The sequence below is a fragment of the Geotrypetes seraphini genome, chromosome 13, assembly GCF_902459505.1.
Source record: "Geotrypetes seraphini chromosome 13, aGeoSer1.1, whole genome shotgun sequence".
NCBI classification, from domain to species: domain Eukaryota; kingdom Metazoa; phylum Chordata; class Amphibia; order Gymnophiona; family Dermophiidae; genus Geotrypetes; species Geotrypetes seraphini.
Genome location: NC_047096.1, coordinates 22112106 through 22139159, shown reverse-complemented (window position 1 = coordinate 22139159; position 27054 = coordinate 22112106). Strand labels below are relative to the sequence as shown.

The 27054-nt window shown below is 43.1% G+C and overlaps 1 protein-coding gene across 4 annotated transcripts in view; it reads right to left on the bottom strand.

Annotated features, from left to right (window-relative positions):
- The window catches only part of POU2F3 (POU class 2 homeobox 3), a 67182-nt gene extending 47140 nt beyond the window's left edge, over window positions 1-20042 (bottom strand). The window contains exons 1-2 of one of the 4 annotated variants that reach the window (XM_033918150.1): window positions 19914-20042; window positions 5528-5593 (exon numbers count right to left, since the gene is read on the bottom strand). In XM_033918150.1, coding sequence (XP_033774041.1) covers window positions 5528-5593; window positions 19914-19941 — 94 coding nt within the window. In that variant the 5' untranslated portion in view covers window positions 19942-20042. Of the gene's footprint in view, window positions 1-5527; window positions 5594-6137; window positions 6274-19913 lie in introns of those variants that run through there. The other 3 variants (XM_033918148.1, XM_033918147.1, XM_033918149.1) reach the window with 3 other exon arrangements.
- Window positions 20043-27054: the final 7012 nt, after the last annotated feature.

Genomic DNA, 27054 nt, shown 5'->3' with positions numbered 1-27054 from the left:
AATGAAACAATTTAGAGCAAACAATTTGTCACACAACAGTCCAAATCCCATTTTTTAATGTGAAAAAAATAAAAAAGTTCTTCAAGTTGCTTATGGACCCTTGACCAAAAAATTGGCCCATCTCAATCAACATTTTGGATCCACTGTTTGAGTCAGTATACAGTAAGGCCCAGATTCTCTATTGGGCGTTGATATTGGCAGCCGCCTAAACATAAAAACATAAGAATAGCCTTACTGGGTCAGACCAATGGTCCATCATGCCCAATAGCCTGTTCTCACTGTGGCCAGTCCAGGTCACTTGTACCTGGCCAAAACCCAAAGAGTAGCAACATTCCATTATCTCAGAGTAAGCAAGATTCCAGAACCCCAATCACCCTCAACAAAAGAAACCCCCTCTATATCATCTGACTCCCCTTCTCACCTCCCTCAACACAAGAAGGCCACTGTAACCCAGCCACTCACCACCACAAGTGTTCCTGCCCCCCAAACTTCACCCCTGAAAAAGGTCCCCTTCTGCCCCCCTCCCCCCAAGAGAAGCCACCCTCATATATTCCAGTAGGTCCCCCCCAGGCCTATCTTAATAGCCCTAATGGTTTAGTGGTCGTCTGGGCATGAGCAAACCTATTTGCTTCTGCCCCTGGTGGCTCCAAATGAAAAACAGCCACCTCAACCTCTAGTCTCATGATACTACCACTAGGGGTCAGCCTCTACACTACATTGAAGTCCATACAGTACTGTACATATCCAAGTGTGCACACTCAAATACAAACTGAAATGCATGCCACATATCCAAATAAAAGCAAATAAACTCCCTTGCATTTGTCGGGTCTGCATCTGTTGAACCTTCCATTTAAAGAAAGATCTTTCATCCTGCCCTCAAGAAGCGATAGAGAGTTAGAGGTCTCACTTCTGCCGGGTAGAACAAAGAGCTACATAATAGCAGACGTATGTTTACAGTGTCTGAAGTTCCTAACAGTTGAAAGCGCTTCCCCGTTGCCTTCTGTGGAAGTCACCCACCTTTCCTGCTCCATGAGTTTACAGCCAGCTGAAAGGAGAAGGTCTGCTTGGACATCTTTCTTCTATGTCACAGAGCTCCATCTAGTTACTTCATTAAAATGATAAAGGGGATGGAACTCCTCTCGTATAAGGAAAGACTAAAGAAGTAAGGGCTGAGGGGAGATATAAGGAAAAACTAAAGAAGTAAGGGCTGTGGGGAGATATAAGGAAAAACTAAAGAAGTAAGGGCTGAGGGGAGATATGATCAAAGTCTACAAAATCCTGAGTGGCGTAGAACGGGTACAAGTGGATCTTTTTTTTTTTTCTGCATCAAGATTTACAAAGACTAGGGGGACACTCGATGAAGTTACAGAGTAATACTTTTAAAACCAATAGGAGGAAATATTTTTTCACTCGGAGAATAGTTAAGCTCTGGAATGCATTGCTAGAGGATGTGGTAAGAGCGGTGAATGTAGTTGATTTAAAAAAAAAAGGTTTGGATACGTTGCTGGAAGAAAAGTCCATAAACTGCTGTTGAGACAAATAGGGGGGAAGCAACTGCTTGCCATGGATCGGTGGCATGGAATGCTGCTACTATTTGGGTTTTTGCAAGGTACTTGTGACGTGGATTGGCTTCTGTGAAGACGGGATACTGGGCTAGGTGGACTGATCCAGTAAGGCTATTCTTATGTTCTTAAGGGCATGAGCAGAGCTCCTAGAGAAAGGGGTTTACACTGTAGGATACAGAACCTGTAAAACTTTTCAAGCCCTGCAGGAACAACCGTGAAACTTGGGGCTCCTTTTACTAACGCACGGAATAGCACACGCTACAATGCACCGCGCGCTAAACCTTCACGCCAGCATTGAGCTGGCGTTAGTTCTAGAAGCGTAGCACGCGGTAATTTCCTGCGTGCGCTAAAAACGCTAGCGCACCTTAGTAAAAGGAGCCCTTGGTGTGCAACAAGCAATCGGCTGCTTCTCCCCCCCCATGCCACTTCCAAATGTGTGTTTTCTTTATGGCAATGCTCCTCAAACCCAGGGCAGATTTAAGATGGCAGCATCCAAAGGAGAAGATGGTGGACAAGGGAGTCCTTTAGAGATTGGAGAATGGGGAATTCCAAACCCCAGTTTTTAGATGCCTTCTGATACTGGTGCCTTAGGCAGGTGTCTATATTGTCTACGCCTAAATCCAAATCTACCCATAGTTTAAGTCATAATGAGCTCTCTTTTTAAATATAATTTACAAAAACTAGAAAAAGGCAAACCTCTGTGAAATAAGCCTGGCATTATTTTTAAGGACAAATCGTTTTATCATGTTCCATCAGAACAACAAAGAAAGGAGATTGTAATTTTGTGAAAAATACTTTCAATGAGGATCAAAGAGAAGCTGAGTAAGTTCCTTGTTTTGCACTTTGAGGGACTGCAATCACCAACCAAACTGCAAAGTAATTATTAAAGTAATCTACATTTTCCAGCTCAAGAAATACTCGGGGTGCAGATCAAAACACTTTGCACCCAGGTCAGGTCAGTGACATCCTGCAAAGACTAGAAGGCAAGGAGAATGATTTATTCCCTGCTGAGTCTGAGAAAAAGGAGTCCCATGAGAGATTTTTCTTCTTTTATCGAGAACTGTAATCTTTCTCAGCTGTTAAGGGACATAGTCATGTGTGAGAAGCAAAGGCAAAGACGGACATTCCAACACAGCAAAAAACCACGTATTTAATGCACATGTGTGTATAACCTGCGCCAATTGCGTGTCTATGTAAACATAAACTCATAATGATCACATGCATATAACATACACTACCCCAGTTTTTTTTCCTAAAGTATGCTAACTGCAAAATTAACATGTTTGTTTTTAGGGGGCTTTTCTTTTTAGCGCATTAATTGTATTCAATAATTTCAAACACCAGTATCAAAATCAAGATTCTAGGCCACTTATCTTAATACTTTAGCACTGATTCTGTGTAAAGAAATGACAATTTCGCATGAGTTAAAACTCCGTATAGTTTATAAATCTTTCCTTTTAATCTTAATAATAATATTGTAATTTATAGCTAAAGAGACATATGATCAAGAAACTGTTTTATTGTAGTTTTGTGGTTCTGATAAACATACTGAGGGCCTCACAATAGCACCTGGCAGGCTGCGAGTTTGAAACCACTGCTCTAGGCTATGAAAGAGAGGCTTCTCTATCTGCTTCTATCATTAGCCAAAAAAACCCTCCGCACGTGCGCCCCCTTCCCTTCCCCCATACCTCTAGCTGAAGTTGTCGTTCGCGGCAGTCAACGTGCTCGTTGTGACCCCCCCCCCCGTCAGCTCTCCCGCTGACATTACTTCCAGGTGTCACGCATAGAGAGTGACATCAGAGGGAGAGCCGATGAGGTCGCGAGGAGCACGTTGTTGACTGCCGCCAACAACAACTTCAGTTAGACGTACAAGGGAAGGGGGGCACGTAGCAAGGGATCAGGGAAGGAGTGTGTGTGTGTGGGGGGGGGGGGTCAGAGATGAGGATGGGGGAGGGGCTCCACCACCCCAGATGCCTTTCACCCTCGCGACCCCACCGGTGGGGAGTAAGGTTATGGACTGAAGGCTATATCAGAAATGTGGGTTTTCGGTGGGCTTTTAAATGAGGTAAGATAAGGGGCATGACAGATGAACTCAGGTAGTTTATTCCAGGCAGCTAGATGAAAGGAACAGAGTCTGGGATTGGCAGTGGAGGAGAAGGGTACGGATGAAAGCAGCTGATCTGAGGAACGGAGTTCTCAGGGAGGCATGTTGGACATAGTTTAGCTTTAGATGGTGGCGAGACATCCAGGCAGCAATGTCGGCCAAACAGGCTGAGACTTTTTCTTGGACCTTAGGTGAAATTTCAGGTATAGAGAGGTAGATATGGAAATCATCAGCATATAGGTGATAATGGAAGCCATTGAAGGCGATCAGGGCACTGAGGGAAGAGGTATAGAGAGAGAAAAGAAGAGGTCCTAAGACAGAGTCCTGGGGTACGCCAACTGCTAGCAGGATAGCAGCAGAGGAGGGTTCGCCAACGCATACTGTAAAGGTGCTACGGGAGATGACAGATTCACATATTTAGCTGCTTAATGTACTGAATACTGCTGTTAATTGATTAAGTTGTGCCTCTGCCCAAATTCTGCCCCGGATCGCCCCTACCCTAGCCAGCTAGGGACCGGCTGGTTAAAACCAATATACCGTGGCACCCATAGGCGTCGGAAGGGGGGAGGATACGGAGGCCATGGCCTTCCCCTAAATTGGAGGTCTCGGTCGGTGCCTGCCCTCCCACCCGCTTCTTGGTGTTGTACATTAAAATCTTTGGGCAGCCACTGCAAAGCGTCAACCAACAGGCCTGCCCCAGAATCCTTCATTCTACTTCCGGGGGCAGGTCTGCTCATTGACGCTGCGCGGCAGCTGCCCAAAGATTTAAAAGTACAGCACCCGGAGGAGGTGGCTGGGGGAGTTGGGAGCTGGTGAGAGGACGCGCTGCGCTGCAGGATTCCGCTGGGGCCAGGGCGGAGCTCCTGGGCCCCCCAAACCGAACAGCGCTCCACTGCCTATGGTGGCGCCACTTGGGTAACTACTGCTAAATATCGGCAGACAACCAGCTCAGTGGAGTTTAATCAGGCTGGATCTTCTTAATAGCATATCAATTACGCCAAACAGCAAAAAGAAGTGAAATCATAGGCCAGCCCATGCTGCACATTACTGTGAGGAAGTTCCCCAGTGTTTCCCTGGGACAACTGAGGCTTGGGATGCTGTGAGGACAGTATTCACAGCCCTAGTGGGAGGGAGGTTGTGGTCATTGCTTAATGGTTACAATGACTACATTAGGTATGTTGGCAGTGGAAGGAGAGGAACATAATTTAATTTACTAAAAAAATAAATAAATTATATACTGTCCACTTGGTAAAAATACAATTCAAGGCAGTTTACAATACATAAAATCAATATAAATTAAAGCATACAATATCTGAAATTCACGATGTCCAAACCGAGAGCTCTTGTTCCAACTGAGCTGGAAGTAAAAAGAAGCAGGAGAAAACCACCCAGTCCAAAAAAAAACAAAACACACATACAAAAGCTCCATCATTTAAATACTCTCTCACCTTTGGATTGTATGCCATATGAGACATGCAACATCCTTGTTTTGTAAATGACAACCAGTTTAACATTAGAAGTGTATGAAAGTACTCGGAGGAGCCTGCAGGAAGGACGCCTCCCTTCAACCTAAAGCTTAAGGCAGGTATAGCCAAACTAAACTAAAACTAAACTAAAGCTTAACTTTATATACCGGGTCATCAATCTATGGAAGCTTGACTCAGTTTACAACAATTAAATAAAAACTAAAGAAAGTAAAAACAAAGGTTTCAAAAGAAATTAGTTTTCAAAATATTTGGCAAATAGAAAAGTTTTTAAAAATTTACGGAAAGATTGGAAAGAACTGGGGCTCCTCAGAATTAGGGGGGGGGGGAGTTCATCCCATAGTTGAGAAAGTTTAAAAGCCAAAGCCTCCTACCTGCTTCCTCCTGGCTGACTCCATGCTGAACGTCTGTTGAATCGGCCTCTCGGCTCATCTTAATACCTGGGAAGAGGGGGGGAAAAAAACCCTGATTTCAATAACTGGTCATAATTCCATGTAGGGGCAGATGCCGAGTTCTTCCTAAACACAGTAAACAGGAAAATGAACTTTATAATTCTAATAAGCCATTCGACTGTCAAATCTCTGCGTACACAGCCAATAGAATATTCATTAGATGTTATCGAAGCTCTCACTCTCATTAGAGTTTCACCTTTTCTGTCCTGGACAGGACTCTCTCTTCCCTCATCTGGAGACATTGAGAGTATCTGAGCAAACCTACTAGTGTTTGCCCACTTTCCAGGCACATACTCTTCCATCCTGCTTGCTGAGGTTGACGCAAATGCCTGTGTGATGTCTAGGAACTGCTACTAGTACTGCCTATTATCTCTATAGCTCTACCAGGTATACACAGCACTGTACACCAAAACATGAAAGAGTGAGTCCCTGCTTGAAAGAGCTTAAAAATCTAATTATGACAGACAAACTGGACAAAAGGTGCATCCGTAAACTGACTTCCAAACTTTATTTTAAGAAATCAAAATGTTACCCTTGACTGAAAGTTGCCACTATAGCCCACAAGGAAACTGCCAGATCTCCTTCCCTCCAAGGTCCAGGTCAAAAGAAGGTTCAGAGTTGAAAATTGACAACAATCTCTCTTGATCTGTCTTTAGTCTCCATAGAGAAGCACACAAGAGAATCAGTTAAAGAGAGAAGGAATATTTTATACAAATTACAGTCGTTCCCCCCCCCCCCCCCCCCAGCAAGTTAACTCTTTGCAGTCAGGTAAACCAAAGAGAAAAAAAAGCTTAAAATTTGCATAAACCCGCAGAAGCCAATGGCAGCTTACAATACAGTCTGCTTTGCATCAGGTAACGATGCACTCAGGGGGCAGGGCTGGTGCTTTTGCTCAGGATTGCAACCAGGACAGACCACAGGTGCAAGAAAAAGAGACCCAAGTTTATAGGTTGAAATTCAAGAAAAAGGACAGGAATTTCGCACACCTTGAACCAGTACTCAAAGCACTTTACAGCCTCCTCTCTTCAGAACTAAAGCTGCATCACAAGATGAATTTCCAGAAAGGGACAAGTATCACTTATTCACACTAAAAAAAACAACAACCCCAAAAACTCCAGCATTTATCAGCATTAATCATAACCAAGAACTTCTCACTCTGTGTCCTGGAGTTTCCTACCTTTTCTTAAGCTGACAAGATCCTACAATTCCTTCCTGACTTTATGGACATGTAAGTTTCTGCATTGGTAAGCTGTGCATACAGTTTCAAGTTTATTAAAATGTGATTAATTGCTTCACATAAAATTCTAAGCAATTTACAATTAAAATAGGGGGGGGGGGCTACAAGTAATCATGTAAGACATGACAAAATACAGATACTCCAATCCACTAACTGGATGAATAGGAAAAAGGGAGAACGAGAGGAGGGGGCAAAACTTTAATCAAATGAAAAAAATAAAATAAAAAGTTTGGCATTGTCAAGAGGAAGTCAGTACTTAAGGATGGGCAAAATGTCATTATTAGAATTCAAATGCATCTTTAAAAAGAAAACATTTAAGAGATCCTTTAGATTTGGCAAGAGTTTTTTTTCCTCTCTTAAAAAAAGTTGGTAGGGAATTCCATATAAGTGGAGCTGTTACTGAAAATGATGTATTACAGCACGTATTAATAACTTTCAATGAGGGGACTGTCAATAAATTTGGAGAAGAAATACACACACATACCACTGTAGTTACACACAGAGAAACATGCATATACTGTACACAGTCACTTGCATAATACACGATAGTGAGTTGCAACCAATAAAAACTACACATTTATGCATGAGAATAACTCTAAATGTACACAAGACACTAACATATGCATATAAATGTATGGGTAAAGCAAAACAGGTCCACCAAGATAGTTCCACAGAAACAGAAGCCAAGCTGATGATCTTGATAAAAAGTTCTATTTGAACAGGGTGCAAAAGTAACAAATTAAAAATGTTGAACAGTATATGAGTTGTGGCATAGACCCGACATGGGCCGTGTTTCGGTTGTGAAAACAACCTTCTTCCGGGGTCCGATACTGCTATAAACCATAGACTTAGGGATTGCGAAAGGACACAACAAACGAGTCTAGTCTTCTCACGACCTAAGTCTGTGGTTTATAGCAGTACTGGACCCCGGAAGAAGGTTGTTTTCACAACTGAAACACGGCCCATGTCGGGTCTAAACCACAACTCGTATACTGTTCAACATTTTTAATTTGTTACTTTTGAACCCTGTTCAAATAGAACTTTTTAACAAGATCATCAGCTCCACCGTTGGTTTTTTTTTTTTTTTTTTGGTTTCTGCTGATAAAGGGTATGGAAAACCTCTCATATACTGACAGACTGAAAAAGCTGGGGCTGTTCTCCCTGGAAAAGCGGAGACTTAGAGGAGACATGATAGAAACCTTCAAGATCCTGAAGGGTATAGAAAAGGTAGACAGGGACAGATTTTTCAGATTATGGGGAACCACAAGTACAAAGGGGCACTCGGAGAAATTAAAAGGGGACAGGTTTAGAACAAACGCCAGGAAGTTCTTTTTCACCCAGAGGGTGGTGGATACATGGAACGCGCTTCCGGAGGCTGTGATAGGCCGGAGCACGTTACAAGGCTTCAAAGAAGGTTTGGATAGGTTCCTAGAGGATAAAGGAATTGAGGGGTACAGATAGGAGTAGAGGTAGGTCATAGGAATAGTCAGGGACCACTGCTCAGGAAATGGGCTTGATGGGCCGCCGCGGGAGCGGACCGCCGGGCGAGATGGACCTCTGGTCTGCCTCAGCAGAGGCAACTTCTTATGTTCTTATGAAATAGACTTGTATTGAGTAAATACAGGTATCGGAAGAACATATACTATAATGATTCTAAATGTGTTCATTGCCCTCCTATTCTCTTGTCACCTGGCAGAGTAAAATAACAAATTCTGATTAGCCAAGATCTCCCAGCACCTGAAGATCAGTTTACCAAAATAATTCATGACTATTACATCCGTTTGTTGCAGCTAAAATCCCAGGATGTGGCAAATAAAAAAAAATAAACAGAGAAGCTCTTGTGACAAGCATCGTGTCAGGCTGAAGAGCTCAGGACACTGGCAGAAGGGCTGAGCGCCAAAAGCCTCCGGTGGCTGGTGGCTTTCAGATCATGAAAGTATTGCAGGTAAGGAGATAGTCTGAAGGTGGAGGGGGAGGAGAAGAGATTGTTCAAACAGAGGGAAAGGAAGATAATACAGAAGAAGAGGAGATAGAAAGAGGAAAGGGAGAGAGAACCCTGGAAAGAGCGGTGCAAACAATCTAACCAATATCTTATCCTATCTTCCTCCATATTTGATCTTCTTTCCCTCTGTCCTGGATCCTCTCAACCTCTTCCTCCAACCAATATGCTGTCCTCTCCTCCTCCTCATGAGTCTTATCTCACTCTAACCGCCAGTATCCAGTTCTCTACCCCTCCATCATGGGTCCATTCTCCAGCTCCCTCGATTCTAAAGTTCAGTCTTTCTTTGTCCCCTTCCTTTCCAGATTTCATCTGACTCACTTCAACCTAAAATCTGATCTTCTCCCTTTATATCGTCTCTTTACAGAGGATTGAGAAAGAGACTGCTGGAGACAACAGCTCTGAAGAAGCTTCATTAGCTTCCTATTAAACAAAATAATTAATTTTAAAATCCTACTTTTGGTATTCAAAGTGTTGAATAATTTGATGCCATCATAGGTATCAGACTGGTTGGAGCCACAGGAGCCTTGGCACCCCTAACATTTTCCTTTAATGCCTCTCTCCTCACAAGGTGTTATTTTTTTTCCTTGTTCTCCCAGGGTATCAACTCTGCCATCTGCATGAGAGGCATCATGCAGCCATCAAGCGTGGGGCCTCGATCATCTGTGCATGCTCAAGGCTGGCCTGCTTCTGGCCTCTCCAAAACAGGAAGTTCGGAGGGAGCAGGGGCCGGCCTGCTTTGAGCATGCGCAAATGCTCAAGGTTTCATGCCAGACAGTTGCACGATGCCTCTTATGCAGGTGGTAGAGATGCCTACCCAGGGGAGCAAGGTAGAAAAAAACAACACCTCCCAGGTGCAATAGGGAAGGAGAGCAGTACTAAAGAGAAGGAAAAACATTGCTGAACCCATGTGGCTTGGAGAAGGAGGTCACAGAAATATCCAAGCTGAAAAAGTCCAAATCTAGACCATTTGGACATGGGAGGGGCCAACATTGTACTGGACTGTCACATAGACATCTCACCATAACCCCCTTATAATTTATAGTGATCCCTCGATACTTCCCACAAACCTACTATACCTAGGGTTACTGGACGTTCAGATTTCCCCTTTTGAGGGCACGTCCGGGGGTCTGCATGGCTTTTCAAAGCCCAGTACTTCGTCCGGGTTTTGAAAAGCCGTATCGAGCAGGGAGGACGTCCGCGCATACGTGGCCCTCACATGATGATGTCATTCGCACGTGCATGTGATGTCATCCCGTAGCATCCGCACTTGCGCAGACATCTTCCCTGCCTGACAAGAGCATGTAGGGGGCGGGGCTAGGGTGGACTTGGGGGCAGAATATGCGCAGGGATGGGCAGAACTAGGCAGACCTGGGGGCAAGGCCAGGGGTCCGGATTTTCCAAAAGGAAAATCTGGTAACCCTAACTATATGTTTATTTTTTATTAACATTTTTCCTGTTCTGGTAGGCTCATAATCAGGGCAATGGATGATCAGGTGATCTGCCCAGGGTCGCAACGAGCAGTGTGGATTCAAACCTACAACCTCAGGGTGCCGAGGCTAAAGCTCTAACCACGGTGCCACACTCTCAGACATAGTATGGTAAAAGATAGCATGGTCTGACAAAATGGCAAAACACCCCCCCTCTGTTACAAAGGCATTGCGCGGATTTTAGCGCTGGCAGTGGCGGTAACTGCTCCGACGCTCATAGAATTCCTATGAGCGATGGAGCAGTTACCGCCGCTAAAACCCACGCGATGCCTTCGTAAAAGAGGGGGATAGTTAGCAATGCATGGTAGAAATTATGATAGAACATGGTATGCTGAGACATGCGTAGCGTGATGAACATAGTTTGGCAAAACATAGCATGGTAAACATAGTGTTACAAAGCATGGCAAAAATGGTGGACATGAGCTCTAGTGACCACATCTTTTTATTTTTTTTTTTTGAGATGTTGAAAGGGTCAATGATGTTGAGAAAAGGGCCCTCCAGAATTCATGCGCCCATCTTTTCTGTTGGTTCAGCTAATTGGAAGTAGTTGTACATCCTGCCAAACAGAAAAATAACAAGGACAATAACTGCAAACTTCATATCTATCTATCTATCCCTTTTACAAACCCCCCAAAGCAGTTTTTAGCACTAGCTGGCATGCTGATTGCTCTGCGCTGCTCCCGACACATTGCAAAAACAGGTTCATAGACAACCCCGCGAAAGACAAAGGCGCGCGCTGACAACTGAGCGCAAGACGGAGGCGCGCGCCGAAGAAAATTACAGTTTTTAGGGGATCCGACGGGGGTTTTGTTGGGGAGCCCCCCAGTTTACTTAATAGAGATCGCGCTGGCGTTATGGGGGGTTTGGGGGGTTGTAACCGTCCACATTTTACTGTAAACTTAACTTTTTCCCTAAAAACAGGGAAAAAGTGAAGTTTTCAGTAAAATGTGGGGGGTTACAACCCCCCAAACCCCCCACAACACCCCCACAATGTGGTGCGATCTCTATTAAGTAAAGTGTGTGGGGGGATCCCCCCCACGCCCCCCCGTCGGAGCCCTATAAACAGTAATTTTGTGCGGTGCGCACCCCCGTGCTGCGCTCAATTGGCTGGGCGCGCCTTTGTCAAGGCGCGCTTTTGACCTGACACCGCAAAAACCCAAGGGAACGGTACAGTTAAGGGGGTGAAGCACTTAAGTGCACAACAGAAGAGCGGGACTTGGGTGTGATTGTATGTGATGATCTTAAGGTGGCCAAACAGGTTGAAAAGGTGACGGCGAAAGCTAGAAGGACGCTTGGGTGCAGAGCAAGAGGTATGGCTAGTAGGAAAAAGGAGGTATTGATGCCTCTGTATAAGACTCTGGTGAAAACTCATTTAGAATATTGTGTACAATTCTGGAGGCCGCACCTTCAAAAAGATATAAAAAGGATGGAGTTGGTCCAGAGGAAAGCTACTAAAATGGTGCGTGGCCTTCGTGATAAGGCATATGGGGACAGACTTAAAGATCTCAATCTGTATACTTTGGAGGAAAGGTGGGAGAGGGGAGATAGGATAGAGATGTTTAAATACCTACATAAAATAAATGCGCATGAGTCGATTCTCTTTCATTTGAAAGGAAATTCTGCAATCAGAGGACATAGGATGAAGTTAAGAGGTGATAGGCTCCAGAGTAATCTAAAGAAATGCTTTTTTTTACAGAAGAGGTGGTGGATATATAGAAACTGTGTCTGAATTCAAAAGGGCCTGGGATGGGCACATGGGATCCCTCAGAGAGAGATAGAGATAATGGTTACTGTGGATGGGCAGCTTGATGACCTCACAATGCAGGTGCACAGAGCTTAGCCTATAGGAAGAGGAGATGCAAATGTTAAGAGCCTTAGCCAATAGGGAGAGGAGGAGATAATGGTTACTGCGGATGGGCTATTTGGCCTTTATCTGTCATCATGTTTCTATGAGCGTCGGAAGCAGCGCAGAACACTCAGCATGCCAGCATGCTCTAAAAACACTTTTTCAGTTTTGTACAAGGGATGGTGGTATTCATTTATTTATTTTTTAGGAGGAAAAGCTTCAGCACACCCAGGTTATCACTTGTTTGGTACTATGTAATCATCAGCAGAAAAGCCTTCAAAATAAAGCATGCAAAAACTCCTTATAATATAAAAATCATGTCCATGGACAATAGACACTTATCTTACCCCCTCCTTTACAAAGTCTCACTAGCGTTTTTAGTACCGGCCATAGAATTCATAGGAATTCTATGAGCATTGGAGCTGCGGACGGTGCTAAAAATGCTAGCATGGCTTTGTAAAAGAGGAGGTTAATTCTGCAGCAGTTCCGTTTTTAATCATCAACGTTCAACGTGAAGTTTGCATTTATTATTGCTGCAGTAATAATACTTCACTAAGCCTGTATTTGAGTTGAAAATGCATAAGACACTTCAAGAAACTAATGACCAGCAAATTGAAAACCAACCATAGAAAGCCTTTTGTCAGCAAATAATTTAGTTACAGTAGTTAGTTTTATATCCCGTTCTCCCAGAAAGCTCAGAATGGGTTACAAGTTAACATACATAGCATTAAATATGCAAGAGGAGATACAGTCAACATACAATTCCCTATTCGCCAGGACATGTATTGAGATCAATATAGGATAATAGGTTTGTTCTTCTGACATTAAATAGAACAAAATGGGAATCAACTCACACCAAGGCCTCCCTCTATTTAGTACCCAAATTTTGGAATGACCTTCCAAAAAATATTAGGGCGGACACGAATATAAAAGCTTTCAAAACACTTCTCAAAAACACATGTTTTCTACAGGCTTTGGGGGCAGATTCTCTAACATTAGGTCATATCTATTGAAGATTTCAACAGATTTTCCTTAAAATTCACAATGTAATTTAATTTTGAGTTATTTTTTTTTCCTCTTTATTTGATTATTCATTACATTAATAACAAATATTCATGAATATCACAAAATTCTGTATATAAAATACATTGTAACAAACATAAGATATTTATTCAACCATGATATAGTCCACATTATGATGGTCGCCAGCATAGAAATTAGAAATTAAATCTATCTTTCATCTACTACGTGGACAGGCAAAAATGGCTAATCTCTATATCATCCAACATCCTCCTAAGATGAAAATATCATTAATGGTAATTAAACTTTCAACAAAGGTTTATCTTTAATAAAGTCTTCTAACTGAACTGGATCAAAAAAAATATATTTGTCACTTCCGTACGAAATCAGGCACTTGCATGGAAATTTTAAAAAGAATGTAGCCCCAACTGCCAAAACCTTACAGGCTTTAGCTGAAGGAATTGCTTCCTTTTAAACCGGGTTTGTCTAGAGACATCTGGAAAAATTGTCACTCGTTGGCTGCAAAATAGGTCTTGCTTTTTCAAAAAAATATAGTTTCAATATAGCTTGTTTTTCTAACGCTGTTTTGAAGGCCACTAAAAGAGTTGCTCGTTTATTAATTATATCTTTAGAAGATTCGAGAAACTGCGATACATTCAAACTATCAGGTGAAACCAAGTTCTGCTATTTTGTCCAAAATTCTCGCACCTATTTCACCTAATTTTGAGTTATTATATAATCTGTTTGTCCTCTGTGGGCTTTTCTACTTAAAAATGGTGTTCTTTTTTAATTTTAATTTACACATTTGATGTTTACGTAAACCGCTGAGAACTCCGTTAAGATTTGGCGGTATGTCAAAATTTAATCAACATTACCAACATTATATGATCAAACGACTCCAGACTGTTCAGAATACTGCACTTAGATTGATTTATTCTCTTGGAAGATTTGACCATATAACTAACGCTTATCTAGATTCACACTGGCTACCAATCCGAGCTAGAATTCATTTCAAGTTATACTGTATACTCTTCAAAGTAATTTACTGTACGGCACCTTCCTGTCTTTGCAATCGCCTAAATCGTCTACTTCCAACCAGAAAAAGGAGGTCACAGACCCTATTCTCCTACCCATCATTCAAAGGCACCCTGCGTAAGAAATTTTATCATGGCCTCCTAGCGACACATGCAGCTAAAATTGATCCTTCAATCTCTAAATTGCTGATCACGACATCTAATATCAAAGCCTTCCAAAAAGAAATCAATGGGATACCCATGTGGGATCCCTACGAGGGTCAAGATAAGGAAATTGGGTCATTAGGGCATAGACAGGGGGTGGGTAAGCAGAGTGGGCAGACTTGATGGGCTGTAGCCCTTTTCTGCTGTCATCTTCTATGTTTCTATGTTTCTATGTTTCAAAACCCATTTATTCACTAAGCATATTCAATCTACCTAAACTCTTCTCCTTCTATCTCCTCTTTATATTCCCAAGTTTAGTCTACTACCTGGTCCAATTTTCTTAATTAATGTAACCAATTTCAATTTCTAAAATCTTTTACTAAACCATTTACTCAATCAATGTATGGAATTCAGTTTAGAAACTTTGTAATGTTACTAGATTTAATTTTTTAATGATACGTAATTTATTATGTTTATTATGTCAAATCCTTCCCATATATCATATCCGAAAAAACCTCCTATATAATGTATTCTAAATTAATTTTCCTATGTACTGTTTCTCATGCCTTCTTCTATTCTATGTTTCTAGCCTAATTAATCTATTTTTCTCAAGTACTTTAGCAAGATTGTGAGCCTTTGGGACAGTCAGGGAACTCTAAGTACTTTTTCTTCATTTTAATTAATCTTACTTAATTGCATCTCTTCTGTATCTACTGTAAACCGCTTTGAACCTCACGGTATAGCGGTATACAAGAAATAAAATTATTAAAATTATTATTATAAACATACAGGAGGAGTAGCAGATTACATACTGGGGAATTAACAATTAGAGGGGATGCAAGTTGACGTACATAAAGTGATACATACTGGAGAACTTACCAACAAGGGTGTGGAATGTGTTACCGGTACATAGAAACATGATGGAGATAAAGACCACACCGCCCATCCAGCCTGTCATCCACTAGCTCCTCCTCTCCCTAAAAGATTCCACATGCTTTTCCCATGCTTTCTTGAACTCAGATACAGTCTTTCTCTTCACCACCTCCACCGGGAGATCATCCCATGCATCCACCTCCCTTTCCATAAAGAAGTATTTCCTTAGTTTCCTCCTGAGCATAGGAGGGGGTGCTTAAAAGTTCTCAGCCCAACCCACCAACTTCTTAAATTCTGAGGGTTATCTTATTTTGTTAAGTGTCAATTTGTGGAAACAAAATTCTATGTTTTTGACACTGTTTCAGATCAATGACTGAACCACGTTCACGTCATTCTCTTCTCAATTAGGCTGAGAACTTTTCAGCACCCCCCTCGTACAATCTTTTAACTGCATCCTATTTCACACTTTTCTTTCAATTGCAGTAAAGCGAGTGAGTTATTTGGGTTTACTAACCATCTTTATGAAGTGATTCACCCAAACTATGGAGGATGCGGTGAAGGTGGCCAGCACAGTAGGATTAAAGAGGCCTGGACAAGTTCTTAGAGAAAGCATACTTAAATGATCAGCCTGGTAGACTTGGGAGAACCATTGTTCATTCCTGGAAATGAACTGTAGGAACAAGATCCACTTTATGGGATCTGCCAGGTACTAGTGATTTGGACTAGCCAACATGTCACTCATTGTGACTCTTCATATGTAGCCTACAAAGATACCGTTTAAACTCTTAATTAGCAGGGTTAGTTCAAGGCTGGTACACATTCTACTGGTTAAAGTTGATTGATTTATTCAATTTTCTATACTGTTCTCCCAGGGGAGCTCTGAATGGTTTACATGAATTTATTCAGGTACTCAAGCATTTTTTCCTGTCTGTCCGGGTGGGCTAACAATCTATCTAGTGTACCTGGGGCAGTGGGGTGATGTACGTTGTAGGCCAGATGTACTAAGTTGGGTGTTTTTTTTCACAGAAACAAAATGGAAAAAAAATGCAAGGAGTGCATCTGACCCTGTGAATTTCTAACTTTGAGTTGGTGAACATTGTGTTGTTTGAGTTGTTGAACTGGGTTTGGTACACTCTGTTAATTTAGAAACATAGAAACATAGAAATAGACGGCAGATAAGGGCCACGGCCCATCAAGTCTGCCCACTCTATTTATCTTTGCGGATAGATCCCACATGTCTATCCCATCTGGCCTTAAAATCTGGCACGCTGCTGGCCTCAATAACCTGGAGTGGAAGACTATTCCAGCGATCAACTACCCTTTCAGTGAAGAAGAACTTCCTAGTGTCACCGTGCAGTTTCCCTCCCCTGATTTTCCACGGATGCCCCCTTGTTGTCGCAGGACCCTTGAAAAAGAAGATATCTTCCTCCACCTCGATGCGGCCCGTGAGATACTTGAATGTCTCGATCATATCTCCCCTCTCTCTACGTTCCTCGAGTGAGTAGAGCTGCAACTTCCCTAACCGCTCCTCATATGGGAGCTCCTTGAGTCCCGAGACCATCCTGGTGGCCATTCTCTGAACCGATTCCAGTCTCAGCACATCCTTGCGGTAATGCAGCCTCCAGAATTGCACACAGTACTCCAGGTGCGGTCTCACCATGGATCTATACAGTGGCATAATGACTTCCGGTTTGCGACTGACGAAACTCCTGCGTATGCAACCTATGATTTGCCTTGCTTTGGATGAAGCTTGCTCCACTTGGTTTGCAGATTTCATGTCTTCCCTGACAATCACCCCTAAGTCTCTTTCCGCTTCAGTTCTTGTCAGGATCTCGCCATTTAGGGTGTAAACCTTGCATGGATTTCGGCTCCCCAGGTGCATGACTTTGCATTTTTTGGCATTGAAACTGAGTTGCCAGGACCTAGACCAGCGCTCCAGTAGAAGTAGGTCATGCATCATATCGTCTGCCATTGAATTTTTGTCTGTTGTGCTTTTGCTCACTACATTGCTTAGTTTGGCATCATCGGCGAATAATGTTATTCTACCTCGGAGCCCTTCTGTCAAATCTCTTATATAGATGTTGAACAAGATCGGGCCCAGGACGGAGCCCTGTGGCACTCCACTTATCACCTCTGACATTTCGGAGGGGGTGCCATTCACCACTACCCTCTGAAGCCTACCTCCAAGCCAGTTCCCAACCCATTTGGTCAATGTGTCGCCCAATCCTAAAGAACTCATCTTGCTCAGCAACCTATGGTGTGGTACGCTGTCAAATGCTTTGCTGAAATCCAGGTAGACGATGTCCAGGGACTCACCAGCATCCAGCTTCTTCGTCACCCAGTCAAAGAAGCTGATCAGGTTGGATTGGCAGGATCTTCCTTTAGTAAATCCATGTTGGCGAGGATCCTGTAGATTCTCCTCGTCAATGATCCTGTCCAATTGGCGTTTGATTAGGGTTTCCATTAGTTTGCTCACTATTGATGTGAGGCTCACTGGTCTGTAATTTGCCTTCTCCATCCTGGAGCCTTTTTTGTGGAGTGGAATGACGTTAGCCGTCTTCCAGTCCATTGGGATGTTACCTATACTAAGGGAGAGATTGAAGAGTGCGGATAGCGGTTCCGCCAAGACATCACTCAACTCCCTGAGCACCCTAGGGTGTAAGTTGTCAGGCCCCATTGCCTTGTTGACCTTGATTTTTGACAGCTCGCAGTAGACGCTGCTGGGTGTAAACTTGAAATTACTAAACGGGTCAACTGGTTTAACCCTTGTTTGTGGCTGAGGGCCGATTCCCGGCACCTCGCGGGTGAAGATTGAGCAGAAGTATTTATTTAACAGTTGGGCTTTATCCGAGTCCGTCTCCACATAGTCTCCGTCTGGTTTTCTGAGACGTACTATCCTGCCCGAGTTCTTATTTCTGTCACTGATATACCTGAAGAAAGATTTATCCCCTTTCTGGATGTTCTTTGCTAGAGACTCCTCCATGCAAAATTTGGCCTCCCTAACTGCTGCTTTGACGGCTCTTGACTTGGCCAGATATTCTACTCTAGAGTCCTGTGTCCCTGATTGTTTGTAAGAGATGAATGCTTTTTTCTTCTCTTTGATGAGGTCCGAGATCTCCATAGAGAACCACTGTGGCTTGTTGTTCCTACTCCGTTTGCTCACTGATTTAACATAGCGGTTTGTTGCTTCCTGTATGGTGGCTTTCAAAGTTGACCACATTTCTTCCACGCTGTCAGTGTCTGCTTGGCTTTGTAGTGCCTGGTGAACGAAGTCTCCCATGTCTTGGAAGTTTGTGTCCTTGAATTTGAGAACCTTGGTCAGTGTGGTAGATTTCATGAATCCTTTCCTGAGATTGAACCATATCATATTGTGGTCACTGGAGGCCAAAGTTTCACCCACCGAGACCTCTGTGATACTTTCTCCATTGGTAAGTACCAGGTCCAGAATTTCCTGATCCCTTGTTGGTTCAATTACCAGTTGCCTAAGTCTTGCTCCATTCAAAGAGTTTAATAGCTTCTTGCTGCTGCCGGAAGCAGAGGAAAGTGTGACCCAATCCACATCAGGCATGTTGAAGTCACCTACCAATACTGTGTCCCCCCGCAAGGTGATATTCTCTATATCTCCAATTAGTTCCATATCTAGGTCATCTTGATGTTTTGGGGGTCTGTACACTACGCCAAGATACAGGCATTTGTCCTTCCCTCTGGCCAAATTTACCCAAAGGGATTCCCCAGTGTACTGTACATCTGTGATTCTGGTGACCTTAATGTTATCTTTAGTATATAATGCTACACCACCACCCATTTTACCCTCCCTGTCCCGACGTAGCAAGTTGTAACCTGGAATGACCATGTCCCACTCGTGGGAGTCAGTTAGCCAGGTCTCAGATATCGCCACCACATCCAGGTTGGCATTCCTCATTTCTGTTTCCAAGTCCAGGATCTTGTTTCCTAGACTGTGGGCGTTGACGTACATAGCCCTCCATGTTGTGTGTTTGTTGTATATCAGTGGGGACAATCCCTCTTTATCAGCTAGGACATTTGGAAAAGGCGGGCTGATTTGGTGATTTTCTGAGGCTCTTTCTTTCCTAAATATTTTTCTAGCTCATTTATTAGAAGGCGGGTTTGGTACACTCTGTTAATTTGGAAAAGGCGGGCTGATTTTGCGATTTTCTGAGGCTCTTTCTTTCCTAAATATTTTTCCAGCTCATTTATAAGAATCAGGAGCTGGTGGACACAAGGTTAACCGCATGAAACCTTGTTACTTTGAGTCTGGCAAGTAGAACAAGGCTATATTGGCTTTGGGGTGATACACAGTGTTCACACAGTTGGGGCTGCGAAATACAGGCTGTGGAGGCCCTTTGGTTAGCTCAGAGTTGGCATACACTTTTTTTGATGTTGGGGGACACAGACTGCCGAGGCCTTCACCATAACCTGTGCATAGAATGTCGAATTGTAATCTTGGGGTTAACAGGCGAGGCCCAGATGTTAAAACATTCCAAACTTTTACATTTTGCCACAGAGCAGACTTAAAAGGCTTCTTTGAGTCAAGACACCCGAAAGCCAGCTTACTATTTTGTCACAAATCAAAGCATTTGCTTTATTTTCTTTAAAGACCCTCTTCAAGAAGTCAGCACCATTCTGTCATCTGTTCAGGTAACTCACCTGAACATGTGCAGTCTAGGTTCACCATGCTCTCTTTACTCCAGTCTTTCTGGGTCTCCCACAGAGGATTCAGTTGCTGCCACTGCGTCGTGTACAGGCTGTTACACTACCCAGGTGAGTCCGTGGAAATGAAGCCTTTCTACGGGATCCACCTCTGCTGGCAGAGTTCATATCCTGTGCCTCTGGCAGGAGACCAATGCAAAACAAGGATTTGCATTCAGTCAGTCTTAGCACTGTCGCTTTCTGCAACAAAAAAAGAAGAGAAGGTGCCTGGCAGTAAATATCAAACTTACACCCAGTATTATAAAGAAGGCATTTTGTGCCAAACTTAAAAAAAAAAAAAGAACGTTCTTGGATGAAATGTGTTGTCGCTCGCATCCCCATTTCAAGAACTTCAGCCAGAATAGGCAAACCAGATACAACTTTGGCGCCTCTTGACATGTTCAATTCAGCTGTCCGACTTCCGGAAAATCTTGCTTAAAACCATTACGAAATCCTGAGACCTCCTACACTGGCACTTAGGGAATCCCCAGCAATTCCCAGAGGCTGATGGATATGACGTTCCCCCTGGAAGTATGCCCCAATCTCACAGTATCTTGTCATCCTGGGCTATTTCTTTTTCTACATCCCTTCAAAAAATGATAGATGCGGATATAGTATACCAGTAGCTTCTCGTTTCAAAATAAACATCTTAACCATCAGTGGTATTTTACCTTCTCTAAAACTCCCATTCTGATTTTATTAGCCTACTTTCCAAAGTCAAAAAGGCTGAGGAGTGCTCTATGTGCACCTCTTAATAACTTCTATATTAGATATCCTATCCACAACAAATTTTTGGACGTGTTGGGGGAATGAGAACTATAAAAGCAGCACCCCCTGAGGTCCATGCATATTCCTGGACTGGGCCTGTGAAAATACCAGAAAGTATGTTCCTATAGTACAGAATGTAAGTTACGGTAGTTTTATTTTATTTTTTAAGTTTGTATTTATGCATCGGACTTGTAGAGTTCTAATCATAACCACAAACAATAAAACGCATTAACCAGCAATATAAGGATCTCCCCAGAATTCAATATCCTAACGAGGACACGTTTGACATATTTAAAAAAAAAAAAAAAATCCATTACAAAAAGGCATCCTTTGTGCAAGGAAATTTTCCGAGACCAGTCATGTCTCCCTCTTGTGTGTAAATAGGAAATCTCACCTGGAATTTAAAATGGCTTTTTTTTTTTTTTTTTTTTTGGGGGGGGGGGAACATTTTCCAATATACAATGAAATAGCAAAGATTCAGGAAACTGTAAGAAAAATTATACAGCAACAAACAAAAACAAAACTATATATCAAGTTCAAATTAATAGGGAACAAATTAGAAAAGATAAAGGTAAATAAACTATTACATATGTAGCTGGCTGTAGCTAAAACTACATGTACTGTAGAACTCAGTTTACTTAGCTCAGTTAGCTTAACTATTAACCGACTAATAAATATGACCAGTTTACATTACTACGGAGGAACAGATTATCCAACTAAGGGGCTCTTTTATCAAACTGCAACCAGCACCAATGTGTACTGCAGAGCGTATGCTGAGTTGTCCAACTGTACTTTTGACACCCAAGCTCCATCCCAGGGAACGCCTAGCACAGATTGCCTACAAATAAGCGCACATGATGTTCCCCCTGTGTACTCTTTTGTATTGCATATACAGCTGTGCCTACAAATGAGAACATGTTCCCCCTGTGTACTCTTTTGTGTTGCATATACAGCTGTGCCTACAAATGAGCGCACATGTTCCCCCCTGTGTACTCTTTTGTGTTGCATATACAGCTGTGCCTACAAATGAGTGCCTACAAATGAGAACATGTTCCCCCTGTGTACTCTTTTGTGTTGCATATACAGCTGTGCCTACAAATAAGCGCACATGTTCCCCCCTGTGTACTCTTTTGTGTTGCATATACAGCTGTGCCTACAAATGAGCGCACATGTTCCCCCTGTGTACTCTTTTGTATTGCATATACAGCTGTGCCTACAAATGAGAACATGTTCCCCCTGTGTACTCTTTTGTGTTGCATATACAGCTGTGCCTACAAATGAGCGCACATGTTCCCCCTGAGTACTCTTTTGTGTTGCATATACAGCTGTGCCTACAAATGAGCGCACGTTCCCCCTGTGTACTCTTTTGTGTTGCATATACAGCTGTGCCTACAGATGAGCGCACATGTTCCCCTGTGTACTCCCCTAACATAATTCTTGCCATGTGTAACTAAAGTATTCTGTTAGCTTGATTTTTCTATGTAGCATTCTGTAGTAATTTGGTTTGTTCAGTTTTCACAACAGTGAAGGGGATATGTGTGAAAGGGAGGGGAGATGGGTTTTGTGGAACTTTGCTCTGTTTTATTTGTGTTTATAAAATGACAATAGTCAGAGGAGAAGCTTCCGCCCACACACCCGCAACCGCAGGGCGGCACAGGCAAGCTTCGCCACATCAGTTTCTTTTCTAAAGCGCCGCAAAGGTAAGTGGGAAGGGAGGGAGGGAGATAGATTTGGCCAGAGGTAGGGAGGGAAGGGGCCGTGCGCGCGATCGGTGACCGCGCCCCTTCCCTCCCTTAAGTTTCTTTACACCATGAAAATAAGGGGGAGGGAGGGAGATTCTCGGGCTGCTGAAGGGCGGTGAGGTGGCGAGAGGGAAGGGCAGATGCTGTGGGGCTGGGGCGGGGATGGGGACGGGGCGGTGAAGGGTATGGCGGGTTCAGGGATGGGGCGGTGAAGGGGACAGTGGTCCGGTGTCATTCTCTAGTCATTATTTCTTTCATCAGCAACTGGGGATCACATGAATTATCAAATCGGGGGTCATTGAAACATGGATGTTTAGAATTTAAGCTAAAATTAAACCCAGAGAAGACAAAATTCTTTGTTGCATCTTCAGGTCAGAATTTTACTGAAACATCTGTACTATTAAATAACACAGCGTATTTAATACAACCCACTACTATGGGAGCTACTTTTCTACTAAGCTATCCCTGTAAATGTCTCCTTAGATATGCAGGTCTGACATTTTTGGGACACAAAGAAACTTTAATTTAATTATACTAAGAGGCTGTAAGGAAAAGTAATGGCTGGGAATATACTAGGCCTTTTCCTTAGATTTTGTTAAACCTAAAATAGAGATCTCTTTGTCTCATTAATTTTCTTGTTTCACATGCTGTATAAATGGTGGTCTAAGGAGGAGTTGAAAAGATATGTATAAATTTTCTTTTGGACTTGTATATTATGATACTCTGTTTTAGTGTAACAAGTGGATTCTTGTATATTAGGTTTGAAATGTATAAAAAAAAAATATAACCCACTATTAAGATCTTGGGTGTTATTTAGATCAACATTTAACTATGCAGGATCAGGTAAATGCTCTAGTGCAGTGGTTCCCAACCCTGTCCTGGAGGAACACCAGGCCAATTGGGTTTTCAGGCTAGCCCTAATGAATATGCATGAAGCAAATTTGCATGCCTATCACTTCCATCATATGCAAATCTCTCTCATGCATATTCATTAGGGCTAGCCTGAAAACCCGATTGGCCTGGTGTTCCTCCAGGACAGGGTTGGGAATCACTGCTCTAGTGCAGGGGTAGTCAATTCACCTCATGTATATTTATTGTGGATATCCTGAAAACCTGACCTGGCTCCGGCTCTCGAGGACTGGAATTGCCTAACCCTGCTCTAGTGCGGAAAGCTTTCAATACTTTGTAGAAATTACGTAGTATAAGATCTTACTTCGACATTGCATCGTTTAAATTACTGGTACAATCTTTGGTGTTGAGGCAACTAGACCAGTGGTTCCCAACCCTGTCCTGGAAGACCACTAGGCCAGTCGGGTTTTCAGGATAGCCCTAATGAATATGCATGAGAGAGATCAGCATATAATGGAGGTGCCAGGCTTGCAAATCTGCTCCATGCATATTTATTAAGGCTATCCTGAAAACCCAACTGGCCTGGTGTCCTCCAGGACGGGGTTGGGAACCACTGAACTAGACCACTGTATATTTAGGAGGCCCACAAAAGAATTTATCTGGGCTGCATATAGTCCAGAATGCTGCGGGTCGCTTGATTTATGATTTGAAAAAGTTTGACCATGTGAGCCCCTACTATCGAGAACTGCATGGGCTTCCTGTGGAGGCTCGAGTTAAATTTAAATTCGGCTGTCTCTGTGTGAACTACGTGGACACCTTCGATCAGGGATCTCAAAGTCCCTCCTTGAGGGCCGCAATCCAGTCGGGTTTTCAGGATTTCCCTAATGAATATGCATTGAAAGCAGTGCACGCACATAGATCTCATGCATATTCATTGGGGAAATCCTGAAAACCCGACTGGATTGCAGCCCTCAAGGAGGGACTTTGAGACCCCTGCCTTAGATTGAACAAAGGAAAATAATTCGGATAAGTAGGGAGGTGCCAGTTTCTTTAACTTTCCATCTTTCAAAGGCTGTTATAAAAAAAAAAACAACAAAAAAAAACCATCTGTTTCTTTTCTTATCAGGCGGCTCTCTGGGATAAGGATTTGAAACCTCTGTTACTGAGCTCGGTGTCTTTATCGAAGACACATTTGTTTAATTAACTAATCAAATCTTTCTAACCTGCATTATTTTTAAAAATTTGTTACCTGCATTGAACTTACCGGTTATGCGGTGCAGAAATAATTTATTATGTTATATCAGAAAAGTTTGGAAGTACTGTAGTGTTAATTCAAAATTCATGAGAAAAAAAATAGAACTTCTACCCAGCCTCCTCCTTCTGTATCGCAGTATTTCTGCAAATCATTTCATTCTTCTATAATATGAAAACTTTAATCAGCTCGAGTGAAGTCAGATTCAATTTCAAATTACAGAGAAAAATAAATTTAAAGCTACCTCTACATAAGGACACACAGTTGTAAAACTCTGGCTATGATGATTTTTGTGCTAAGAAGATGCCTCCTATTCCTTTCACCAAATCAGAAGCAGACCTACGAGTCTTTATTTACAACTTCCCAGGATCTCTCTCCCCTATAATACAGTTCAATCCCCCTCCCCCCCAATGTACAGTATACTTAGTCTGATTTCTTTCTGGAACCCTGCAACTGAATTGGTCCACTAAATGTTGTCCTGCAACAATGACAATTTGTCCCCTCTCCAGCCCCAACCTAGAGACTGTGGACGCTGCCTTTGCAGCATCCTGAGTTCCAGGCAACCTGGATAATCAAAGGTCCAACTTGGAGATCAAAGCAGGGACCTTCTGCCTGGCAATGTCAGTGCTGTGTTGAAGCACCAGACTGGATCTTTAGTTTTTGAGTTTAATCACCTTGGTATTTTAACCAGAGAATGTGATGCAGGAGGGAAATAATGGGAGATAGATGTTGTTCTGCACATTTGTCTACCCAAGATGGTGAAACATTAGGTCAGAGAGACATAATAACTGTCCTGGATAAGCAAGGCTAGTGTTAAGATATGCTGTGGTCCAGGGCAGAAATGTGGGAGGGGACCACAAAGACCACCAGCAGGCCATGCCTCCTTCAGTTCCAGAGACCAGTGTGGGACCCACTTGCCATAGGAGCCCAGGACAGTTACCTTGTTTGCACTTCCCTAAATGACCCTGTGGACAAGGAGAAATCTTTAGTAGGGACAGTCTGTGGCTGGCAGCTAGGATGTGTCCTTAGCAGTATAGAGCAGCGTTTCTCAACACACGGTACATGTACCCCTAGGGGTACGCAAACTGCTTGTGGAAGGTATGTGGCAAGGGTCTCCCACCCCTTTCCTACAGCAGCATGCCCCCTTCCTCCACCAAAGTTGACCTGGAAGGCTTCCCTCCGATGTCAGAGCTGATGTCAGAGGGAAGCCTTCTGGGTCAGCCAGGATGGCCCCACAGTGTTAAGATATGCTACACCAACACCAAGCTAACTCCATCGATGAAGAGCCCTCCGTCTTCTGCCACCCTCCTGCTGCCTGTCAGGGAGTCCAGAGTCTATACAAGACCCAGCATTAGCTTAACTGATGCAGAGCCTTCAAATCTATTCACTTGTGAGGTCCTGTTGATACCGCCCCTCTGACGCAAATGTGTCAAAGAGGGTGGAGCTGCCAGGGCCTTCCCAAGCATGTGGATGTGAAGGCTGTTCATTGAAGTTAGCACTAGTGCTGGGCTTGTGTAGACTACAGTTTCCAGGTCAGGCAGTGTTAGGATGGCAGAAGGAGGAAGGTTAGAGGAAGAGAAATGCTGGACAGGGTGGGGGAAGGGGGGTTAGGAGAGAGGGAGCAATGTTGGACTGAGGGACATAGGGAAATGGTGAAATGGAGAGTTGGTAAGGCTAGCTGGTTGGCTGGATGGGTGTGGAGAAATGTTAGACATGGATGGAGAAGAAGGGATATGCTTCTTATGGGATGGCGAGGAAGTGAAGAAAGAGGAGGCAATGCACATGGATGGAGGGGAGGGAACGGGAACTGAACAGAAAGGGAAGATATACACATGAATGAAGAAGAAAAGAAGAGCGAGAAAGGAGGTACACTTGTATAAAGTGGAATGGAAGGAAGTAGAGAGAGGAGATGCACGTGGCTGGAAGAGAAAAGGAAAAGGGGAAAGATGCATGTGGATGGAGGAAGGGAGGGACATGAACTTGGGATAAGGGAGGGAAGGAACAGAAAGGGAGAATTGTTGGACTTGAGTGTGGTAGTGAGAGGGAAAGAGAGAAACACTGGTATAGAGAGTATATGTGGGTAGACTGCATGGATCTTTATATTAACTTGAATAGCAGATAAATACATGATCTAAGGTCTGAGGAGATGACTGGTAGCCAGGAGGTTTCTGAGAATTGTGGGTTCCTTCTAGTCCTGACTCTGCAGTTGACTCTGATCATGGGAAAAAGTTGTTGTTTTCTTTTGTTTGTTTCAACATTTAGTTTGTCCAACATTTAGTTTGTCCAACAGCCGTAGCTTGCATCTTTCACACAACATCTATCCCACACTAACAAAAAATATTGAATTTGTAGCAGCATGCTACATGACTGCAGGAAAGACTAGTTGGCCCATCCAGTCTGCCCAGTTATTCTGGTCTGCATTGCTAAGGATGCACCTCAGACACAGTTAAAGTCATGTATAATATGAACAGTGGTTTTATGTTTAAAA